The sequence below is a fragment of the Eurytemora carolleeae genome, unplaced genomic scaffold, assembly GCF_000591075.1.
Source record: "Eurytemora carolleeae unplaced genomic scaffold, Eaff_2.0 scaffold280, whole genome shotgun sequence".
In the NCBI taxonomy this organism is placed as follows: Eukaryota; Metazoa; Arthropoda; class Copepoda; order Calanoida; family Temoridae; genus Eurytemora; species Eurytemora carolleeae.
The window spans coordinates 310,914-322,350 of record NW_019396193.1 but is presented as its reverse complement, the minus strand read 5'-3'; the positions used below and the strand labels follow the sequence as shown (position 1 = coordinate 322,350).

At 33.5% G+C, this 11,437-nt stretch overlaps 1 protein-coding gene across 1 annotated transcript; it reads right to left on the bottom strand.

Annotated features, from left to right (window-relative positions):
• Positions 1-185: 185 nt before the first annotated feature.
• LOC111697798 (facilitated trehalose transporter Tret1-like) lies at positions 186-3,234 on the bottom strand. Its single transcript, XM_023467925.1, has 3 exons — positions 2,985-3,234; positions 1,759-1,999; positions 186-364 (listed from the first exon to the last, which is right to left on the bottom strand). The coding sequence occupies exons 1-3, from the start codon at positions 3,018-3,020 to the stop codon at positions 201-203; spliced, it is 441 nt and encodes a 146-aa protein (XP_023323693.1). The 5' UTR covers positions 3,021-3,234; the 3' UTR covers positions 186-200.
• Positions 3,235-11,437: the final 8,203 nt, after the last annotated feature.

The following is an 11,437-nucleotide window of genomic DNA, read 5'->3' as shown; positions in this document are numbered from 1 at the left end:
GGGTGAAACTGTATGAAGCCAAAACTAATCAAAAAAATTAAAGTATCGCTTCTTGAAATATTGGAAGGAGGGGGGCCTAAAAAATTAGAACACCGAATTTGATAAAGCAATGACAATATTAAATTTATGAATGATGAATGATTGAATGAATAGGTGGATGAAAGGATGGTATTGCTAGCTACCAAGATCAGGATGAATAATTAATGAATGAATAAATGAATTACTAACCTGCCTATGTAGATGAATATGGTATTGTTAGCTACCAAGATCAGGATAAAACCTAGAGCGTAGTTGACTGTACAAACCCAGAGTAATGTTTGCTTCCGTCCTATTTTCTCCATAATAGGTCCGGCCATTATACACCCTAAACAAATAAATTTATAATTTTAAAAAACTATGTAATAGCGGGTCTGCCCCCCCCCCTCTTCTTCAAAACTTGACTGAAGTCAGAAATGTCTTTAATTTGATATTTCCGTCAATTTGAAAGCTCACAAGACACATGACTTTGATTAAATGATATACTCACGGTGAGCCTGACCAAAATCAAGACTTTTGAATTATGTCTTAGAAAAAAGGTTGGTGGAGTTTGAAAGTATGAATGAAGTAATTCAGAAAAATGGCTGTCCTAACTTTTTTCAATGAGATCTTTTTAAGAAAACTTTTATCTACTTGTATAAATTCCGAATGCTTTAGTTTTTTCATATTTGAATTATTTTAAACCATTTTAAGGCCGAATAGAACATTTTGTTAGAAAGAAAAGTAAAATTTGGACCGAAAAGTATAATCATACTTTCCGAATCTTGTTTAAGTCCGAAAATAATAAATGTTCTAAATAATTTCCCATGCATTTTTAGACACCATGTAACGAATTAAATGACTGAGCTACTTCGCTGAACTACCTACTGCCGATTCAAAGTTAAAAAGTCAGGAAGCATTTAAATTTAAACCAGCGGTAGGCAGTTTAGCGACCCCACAAATTCAATAAACTCGGTCCTTTTCCTCTTATTTGGTACAACAGCACATTGATTTATATGTTCAAATTTCAAAACAATTTTTAAAAAATGAATTCACACAAAAATAAAATACCCAAAATAGGCTTGCTATCAGGCAAAAATCGATTAGCATTTTGGCCATTTATCAATTTAAGGAAGCTCGAATTCTAGATATAAAATATGTAAAATGTACAATACTACGAAAAATTATGAGTGAGTTAGTAAGGTAAATTCAAAAACCATGCCAGGGTTATAATGCAAGGAAAGTTAATTGCAGTTGCGTATACTCTGCGTACATATTCAAAACAGTTCTCTCTGGGCGTAATCTGTAAACAAGAATAGATGCATCAGTGTTCGTTTAGTATCCGAGGAGGATAAAAGCACTAAATTTTGAAAATTTTGATAATTCCCATAAAAGTTTCCGATGGCCAGAATATTTCATTGATTTTTTATGTAAAAGATGGATCTCATGACAGGCTGTGACATCCGTCTTGAGTTTACAATACCGCCCAGAGACAGTACACTGCAGTGCAAAAGATGCGTACACCTCTGAAATAATTTTCCTTGCATTATAACCTTGGGCCATGCCAGGTTTAAAAATCGATGCAGGATTTAAAATCTGGGTGGATTTCTGATATAAGTGAGCCATTTGATTCAACCAATCCTAACAACATATCCATTACGAGTTATTGGTTGTAACTTGATTTCTTTGTTGCAACAAACTCAATTTCCTTTGTAATGAAGAAGAATTAGAATTTTCTTTTACCTATAAAGCATCCGATAGAAAGAATGCTAGCAATCCATGATGATTGTTGAAGCTCTAACGGAACCGGGTTTCCGTAAATATCCGGACTTCCGGTGAGAAGTGAAGGTAAGGCCGGGCTTGTGAAACCAATCACGCAGCCGTTCAGCAAACAGCCTAGAGTCGCGCAAGCAGTCGCGATTGTTTGTTTTTTCTTACTGTACGGAGAAGAACTAATGTCCTTCGTAGAATATGCAGTACCATTCTAAAATAAAAACAAACAATGACAATTTATATTTTTTTTTGACATTTTAAAGGGACTATTCACTTAATTGAAAATACATATTATTAAAGGGAATGTATAGCTATTTGAAAATATACACAATATCTTATTTTTAGTACGTGTGATTAGGACTAAGCCTATCTTACCGCTCAAAGATGTTCCTGAAAGCTCGAATCTCAAATATTTATTAAAACTCTGATAAATTTCACAGGGGTTTTATTTCAGGACAAACGAACCAAAAAAAATATATGCCATTAAATTGATAAAATAAATATCAAAGGAATTGAGTTTTGGCCACAAACTCAGATTCTTATTTTTTAATATTTCCAACCTAGACTCTTTGACCTAATTTAATCAGAGTTTGAAACACCAAAGGTCCAGGATATCATATTGCAAAGGTCCAGGATATCATATTGTAAAGGTCCAGGATATCATATTGCAAAGGTCCAGGATATCATATTGCAAAGGTCCAGGACATCATATTGCAAAGGTCCAGGATATCATATTGCAAAATCATATTGCAAAGGTCCAGGATATCATATTGCAAAGACATACCTGGGTTAAACAATCAGAGTTTGTGGCAAGAGTTCAGTTCCTTGCGCAGGTTTTTTTAATACTTTGGACGAACAGACTTAAAAGGTTTACCGATTTTAAATCTGACAAAAATTTTATTTTACATTTGAAAAAAATGTTAAGCCAAGGATAGACTTAGTTGTGTTTTTAATCCCAACATTTGGATACAGTAAATAATGTAATTTTGACCTCCATGCAAAGACATGGCAATACCCGATTTACAACAGTATAACTCTTGAAAGCTTTGTCTGACTAGGTATCAATGTTTTTTTTAATTGTTTATCGCGGTTTCTCTGCCAAAGAATGCGCATTTCTTGTTTATAAGAAGCAATATATAAGGGTCATTTGAAAATACGCTTATATTGTCATTTCAATAACAGTTTAAAAGACGGACCTGATTAAGTAGATTATGATGAGTATTTTCCTCCATTTTTTTACCAGATTTTCTAGTTTTTTAATAGTTTTCTCACACAATTGGTTGATTCCACTTTTTTAAACAATTCACTTTAGAGGTTTGTTGTTCTTCTTAGTTTCCGATGACTTTGAGGCATTTTTCTGCTTAATTTTTTTTATTTACATACCGTTCACTATATCCTGGTATGCAAATATTAATCTGAAATCATTTTAAGGATTAAATGCACTTTCTGAAAATGTTTGATTAATCAGTTTGCAAAATTCACACTGATTTCCTAGTAATATACAGGATGCAATGCAACGTTTCTAACAAATATAAAACTAAAAACTGAAAAAAAAAAACTATTATGAATATAGAATATCTCAATAACAAAAAAGAGACGACCCAAAACGTTGAAAGGAGTTGAGTCTTTCCCACAAACTCTGATTTTCTAATCCCTAAATCTTTGCAACGCAATGACGTAGACTTTAGATATTCTGTTGGATCAATTAATCTAAGTTTGAAATACCACAGGTATACACCATCAGGTTGCAAAGATATAGGGATTAGAAAATAAAAGTTTTTGAAACAGACTCAACTCCTTTCAATCTTTGTGGTCGTCTTTTCTTGTTATTGAGATATTCTTTAATCACAATAGTATTTTTTCCAATGAAGTACTGCGACGGTTTAAAACATTCTGAAAAAATGCCCTTAATTATCAAAACAACGCGACGACTACATAATTTTGTTTTGAGGAGTATTATTTTTCCTCTGAGATTCATTGCTTTATATTATTTTCTCCGATATATGTTGAACTAGACGAGTTCTATGATGAAACTGGATTTAGTCCCGAGAAGAAAAACTTGATATCAGCTGTGTGTGTATCCAGGAGACAGATTTGATAGAAGAATATCAGGAAAGGACGATGTTCAGTGTTACCCACAAAGGCTGAGACTTCAATGACGACTGTACGGAAACTACTCTGTCTTTTATTCTTAAAATCTTGGTCTCCTGGAAATGTTAACTTGTTTTTTTCTTTGTCAAATCATAAAATATGTTTTAATTCTGAAACTATAATTAGCCTCGAGATCGTTATTTTTTTGTTATTTTATGCATTGATATACAAGAATATATATTGTTTTTATTTTATGAGGTCGTCTTATCCTTTGTGGGTAACCCTTTACAGGTTTAGCTGCCAAGGATGAGATTTCAATGACGACCTGAAACTTTTTAGAAAGGATATTCTGATAGTTAATTTGATAAAATAGGCAGGATAAGAACAGTAAAATAAGCAGGATAATAACAGGAAAATAAGCAGAATAAAAGCAGTAGAATAAGCAGAATAAAAACAGTAGAATTAATAGGATTGAAAAACAGTAACAGGATGAAAGCAGTAAAATAAGCAGGATAAGAACAGTAAAATAAGCAGGATAAGAGCAATAAACAAGCAGGATAAGAAGAGTAAAATAAGCAGGATAATAACAGTAAAATAAGCAGGATAAGAAAAGTAAAATAAGCAGGATAAGAACAGTAAAATGAGCAAGATAATAAAAGTAGAATAAGCAGGATAATAACAGTAAAATAAGCAGGATAAGAACAGTAAAATAAGCAGGATAAGAACAGTAAAATGAGCAAGATAATAAAAGTAGAATAAGCAGGATAATAACAGTAAAATAAGCACGATAATAACAGTAAAATAAGCAGGATAATAACAGTAAAATAAGCAGGATAAGAAGAGTAAAATAAGCAGGATAATAACAGTAAAATGAGCAGGATAAGAACAGTAGAATAAGCAGGATAATAAAAGTAGAATAAGCAGAATAAAAGTAGTAAAATAAGCAGAATAAAAACAGTAGAATTAGTAGGATTAAAAAAGTACGATAAGCAGGTTAAAAACAGGAAAATAAGCAGGATAAAAGCAGTAGAATAGGCAGGATAAAAACAGAAAATAAGCAGAATAAAAGCAGTAGAATAAGCAGGATAAAAGCAGTAGAATAGGCAGGATAAAAACAGTAAAATAAGCAGGATAAAAGCAGTAGAATAAGCAGAATAAAAGCAGAAAAAGGAGCAGGATAAAAGCAGTAGAATAAGCAGGATAAAAGCAGTATAATAAGTAGGATTTAAAAAGTACAATAAGCTGGTTAAAAACAGGAAAATAAGCAGGTTAAAAGTAGTAGAATAAGCAGGATTAAAACAGTAAAATAAGCAGGATAAAATCGGAAAGTAAGCCGCAAAAAACAGTAGAATATACAAAATAAAAACAGTAAAATAAGAAGGATAAAAAAGATATATATAAGAGTATATGTTTATCCCAAACCAAATAATGTTCGAGAATTATACTTTTATAAAAACTGAAAGAATCTGAACAGAAAAGGAAATGTTAGGATCATTAGTCCCAGGATGTGGAAATACAATTCTTCAGAGAGATATTTGGGACCTGGAGCATTAAACCCTATCCTGAATATAATGTTCAATCCTAATCAGGATACAGAATACAGGTTTCAATCCTTGAAGGATACAGAATACAGGTTTCTATCCTTCTCTAGGAAACAGGATACAGGTTTCATTCCTATCCAGGATGAATACATGTTTCAATCCAATTCTGGGATACAGGATACAGGTTTTAATCCTACTCTAGGATACAGAATAAAGGTTTCAATCCTACTCTAGGATCAGGATACAGGTTTTAATCCTTCTCTATGATACAGAATAAAGGTTTAAATCCTATCCAAGATACAGTAGAAGTTTCAATCCTACTCTAGGATATAGAATACAGGGTTCAATCTTACTCCATGATACAGGATACAGGTTTTAATCCTACTCTAGTTTACAGAATACAGGTTTCAATCCTATCCAAGTTACAGAATACAGGTTTTAATCCTACTCTAGGATACAAAATACAGATTTTATCCTACTCTAGGATACAGAATACAGGTTTAGATCCTACTCTAGGATACAAAATACAGATTTTATCCTACTCTAGGATACAGAATACAGGTTTAGATCCTACTCTAGGATACAAAATACAGATTTTATCAGGATACAGAATGCAGGTTTAGATCCTACTCTGGGACAAAAAGTACAGGCTTCAATCCTATACAGTATACACATGCAGGATTTGATGGTATCTGCAATATAGACTTAAATATAAAGAATATAGGAATGCAGGGGTTAATACATTTAGGATACAGGATACAAGATAGGATCTCACCAAGATTCAAGAAAAACAGAATAATGTTTTTTAAACCCGTCCATTTTTTTCTTTGATTTCAGGTTGAAATCTTGACGACATTTTTAAATTTATTTTGATTTGATCTTGGTTTCCAAGTTGAATGACATCTTTTACTGACATAATTCATCTTCTCTTTCTTATCCTTTATCAAATTTGGGTAAGACAGATAGATAGATAGTTGCTCATGATCTTCATCATTTTTCAGTCTTCAGCTTTGTCATTTTATCAATCTCTAGAGAGATAGATAGATAGAGAGAGAGAGTTTCTATAAAATAATGATTTATCAATAATTCAATTCTTGTCACACACTGTTCCCACAAAATATACACAATGTTTGACAAAATTATAACATTTTGCGCATTCTGACAATTACCGAAAACTTTTTTTTTAAAGTTTGAAATATCAAAGGATTACACCTTCACGTTTCAAAGATATAGGGATTACAAAATAAAGACAATGTTGAAAAAATTTTAACATTTTGCGCATTTTGACACTTACCGAAATTTTTTTTAAGTTTGAAATATCAAAGGATTTACACCTTCACTTTTCAAAGATAAAGGGATTACAAAATCAGAGACATGTTCATACTTTGTTAAAATTGTTTTTTAACAACTCGTACAATGAGAGTGAAGGTTGATAAAGTAGAAATGAATTTGTGTATAAGGTTTTATTTTTAGACATCGAACATAATCTTTTTTTGGTGGTATTTGACAAACAATTTTGAGATTTCTTTCAAGTCTACTTTTACAAAATACTATTGTTAATAAATTCTTGTTTATTAACAATTATAAAAGAAAACTAAAGAAATATTTTGATCCTTGAAAAAGTAGTGGAATATTTGAAAAAGGGGGAATAAGTGTGAAAGCAAGGATTTTCATACATTTTTGCATTTAACGTGAACAAATCTTAAAATATTGTTAACGAAAGTTTCACTTATTTTACTCGTGAATTTTAAGCATCTTCGCACTCTTTTCTGAAGTAACAATTTGGAAAACTGCGACCTTTTTTTGTTTGTAATTATTTGTACAACGAGAAAATGCTCACAGATACAAGAATACAAGTTTATTTAAAACGCGAAGCGCCCTAAAAGCCTAGTTATATATATATATATTTATATATTTATGAATAAAATGTTATAAGAAGATTGTTGCGTTTCAACTGATATATATATATATATATATTACTATCAAACACACAAGTTTAACTACAAATAAAGATCCAAAACTAAAATATGTTTGAACTGAACAGAATACTGAATATATTCCATATTTTTCCTGTTCTAACGTGCGTAGGTTTAGGTTAAGGAACCTGCGTGCAAAGAAGCATGATTTAACAAAATGAAAAATAACTTCTTTTAATAAGAAATGCCATTTTGAAATCATATACACTTCCAAGTAAAGTCCCGAAAACAGGTCAAACTGGACTACAAACTGGACTACAAACTGGACTACAAACTGGACTACAAACTGGACTACAAACTGGACTGCAAACTGGACTACAACCTGGACTACAAACTGGACTACAAACTGGACTACAAACTGGACTACAAACTGGACTACAAACTGGACTACAAACTGGACTATTCCGAGTATACTATATTTAATAGAATAAACCTCTTTTCAAGGTTTTTTTTCTCGCGAATTAATTTTTTTTCTCGTGGATTTCTAAATGCTTTTTTAATGCTTTTTGTAGCCCTTAAAAAATAGAATGTTAACTCCACGTTATACGTAGGAAGAAAAACCACATTCAGCAGAATAGCAATACTACTATTTTCATCAATTTTTTCACTTTCTGATTCAGCATAATTTAATTGCAGATAAGCTATTGTTTGTAAATCATGCTTTGTTTAATTCTAAAAATGATTATTTTACGATTTCTGAATAATTTCCAGATGATAATTGCCCCGGCCCTGAGTGTACAGTCTGTAAACCCTAACTGCTTGATACTGCCTGATTCTACCTGGAAATTCATGAATTATACCTGTCCCTTACCATAAGTAGATAGAGAGATAGATAGATAGTCAGCTACGCATGACGAAAGATAGATGGAATATAAAGAAAGATAGATAGATAGCTGTATATATTACATCATTGAAGTAGGGCTATTACATAATAATCCAATAATCCTTTTGTTCAATGCTGGGGGGGGGGGAGGTGCAAGAAGAGGGGTGGGGCAGCTATAAGCTTTGCACATAAATGGGCGTGGCGCCGTGCAAGGGAGGGGGGGAGGAAGGATATTGAATGTATTGGCTTTAATTGCAACTATAGTATAATAGAGTACTTTTGAACAATAAATATTAGAAAAGGTTTCATATATATAACTATCCTTTATATTACTTACGTAATTAGAAGGGACCCTCCACATATGGTGTGGAATCTCCAATTCACAATTGACCACACAATCTCCAATTCACAATGGTACCACATAATCTTTGTTTGAACTTCAGAGCAGGAATGAGATATCCCAATGTTAAGAAAAAATATTATTATGTTTAGTTTTGGTTTCTAAATAAAATTGTATATTTATTCTACAGATTTTATAAAGGAACTTATCAGAATTAAACACTTCTAAGGACGACATATTTTCTTGGAAGGTCACTTGAAATTGTGTCTATAGTCCCCTTTATTAAAGATATGTTACCTCTTGTTTTTTTGCTCTTGTTTATTAGAAAACATGAGAGGAAAACAAGCAAAACTTTTTAATTGCAATTGCACCAGGACAGACATTAGGGAAAGTTGATTTAAACTTTTAAAAAGATTTTTTGCTCCCCTTTCCTAGTCCTGCAACTTTTTTATAATTCTTTGATTCACATTTATAGATAAATAATATTTTTTGGACATTTTCCTGTTTTTCTTTTTTAGAGTTTTTAAAAGAACGAAGTATATTTCTGTCGTGTAGAAAATTCCCTTATAATTAAGTTAAATCGAGTTCCAAACTTTTAAATAAGTTAAATCGAGTTCAAAACTTTTAAATAAGTTAAATCGAGTTCAAAACTTTTAATTCCAAATCTGAAAAGAGCAGAGGTCTTTTGTTTGATTACAAATGCTATACACAATATGATTAATAGACAAAAATGTGTTACAAATAGTATTAAAGATGAACTATAAATAAAAAATTGGAGAATTTGCAACAAACTCTGATTTTCTTGTCCCTATATCTTTGCAACCAAATTTTATTTCAAAATATGAATTCTGTTAGATCAAATAATCTAAGATTAAAATAACCATGGTTTGTACGATTAGGCCAGGCTACAAGGTTAGCAAGTAAATCAGTAACTATTTTTATTGAAATATAACAAAAACATACCAAATTGTTTCAGGAGAAATATTAATAAACCAACAAAATTAGAAAATTAGAAAATTTAAATTTAGTCCCCTTAATCACGTCGACAGTCTCTTTAAACACGTTGACAGTCCCTTTAAACACGTCGACAGTCCCTTTAAACACGTCGACAGTTCCTTTAAACACATCGACAGTCCCTTTAAACACGTGAACAGTTCCTTTAAACAAGTCGACAGTTCCTTTAAACAAGTCGACAGTCCCTTTAAACACGTCGACAGTTCCTTTTAACACGTTGACAGTCCCTGTAAACACGTCGACAGTCCCTTTAAGCACGTCGACAGTCCCTTTAAACACGTCGACAGTTCCTTTAAACACGTCGACAGTTCCTTTAAAAACGTCGACAGTCCCTTTGAACACGTCGACAGTCCCTTTTAAAACGTTGACAGTCCCTGTAAACACGTCGACAGTTCCTTTAAACAAGTCGACAGTCCCTTTAAACACGTCGACAGTTCCTTTTAACACGTTGACAGTCCCTGTCAACACGTCGACAGTCCCTTTCAACAAGTCGACAGTCCCTTTAAACACGTCAACAGTCCCTTTAAACACGTCGACAGTTCCTTTAAAAACGTCGACAGTCCCTTTGGACACGTCGACAGTCCCTTTAAACACGTTGACAGTCCCTTTAAACACGTCGACAGTCCCATTAAACACGTCGACAGTTCCTTCAAACACGTCGACAGTTCCTTTAAACACGTCGACAGTCCCTTTGAACACGTCGTCAGTCCCTTTAAACACGTCGACAGTCCCTCTAAAGACGTCGACAGTCCCTTTAAACACGTCGACAGTTCCTTTAAACAGGTCGACGTTTCTTTTTAACACGTTGACAGTCCCTGTAAACACGTCGACAGTCCCTTTAAACAAGTCGACAGTCCCTTTAAACACGTCGAAAGTTTCTTTAAAAACGTCGACAGTCCCTTTGAACACGTCGACAGTTCCTTTAAACACATTGACAGTCCCTTTAAACACGTCGACAGTCCCATTAAACACGTCGACAGTTCATTTAAACACGTCGACAGTTCCTTTAAGCACGTCGTCAGTCCCTTTAAACTCGTCGACAGATCCTTTAAACACGACGACAGTTCCTTTAAACACGTCTACAGTCCCTTTAAACACGTCGACAGTTCCTTAAACACGTCGACAGTCCCTTTAAACAAGTCGACAGTTCCTTAAACACGTTAACAGTCCCTTTAAACACGTCAACAGTTCCTTTAAACACGTCGACAGTTCCTTTAAACACATCGACAGTCGTTTTAAACACGTCGACAGTCCCATTAAACACGTCGACAGTCCCTTTAAACACGTCAACAGTTCCTTAAACACGTTGACAGTCCCTTTAAACACGTCGACAGTTACTTTAAACACATCGACAGTTCCTTTAAACACTTCGACAGTCCCTTTAATCACTTCGACAGTCACTTAAAACACGTAGACAGTCCCTTTAAACACTTAGACAGTCGTTTTAAACACGTCGACAGTCCCATTAAACACGTCGACAGTCCCTTTAAACACTTAGACAGTCCCTTTAAACACGTCGACAGTTCCTTCAAACACGTCGACAGTCCCTTCAAACACGTCGACAGTTCCTTTAAACACGTCGACAGTTCCTTTAAACACGTCGACAGTTCCTTTAAACACATCGACAGTTCCTTTAAACACGTCGACAGTCCCTTTAAACACTTAGACATTCCCTTTAAACACATTGACAGTCCCTTTAAACACGTCGACAGTCCTTTCAAACTCGTCGACAGTCCCTTTAAACTCGTCGACAGTCCCTTTAAACACGTCGACAGTCCCTTTAAACACGTCGACAGTCCCTTTAAACACGTCGACAGTCCCTTTAAATTTCGTCGACAGTCCCTTTAAACACGTCGACAGTCCC

Bases quoted from the DNA above. Each gene is read 5' to 3' on its own strand.
- LOC111697798 (XM_023467925.1), bottom strand. From the start codon at position 3,020: ATGGAGGAAAATACTCATCATAATCTACTTAATCAG. The intron at 2,000-2,984 runs GTCCGTCTTTTA...TTTTTATTTTAG, and splicing joins ATCATAATCTACTTAATCAG to AATGGTACTGCATATTCTAC. The intron at 365-1,758 runs GTAAAAGAAAAT...TTATTTGTTTAG, and splicing joins TTCTATCGGATGCTTTATAG to GGTGTATAATGGCCGGACCT.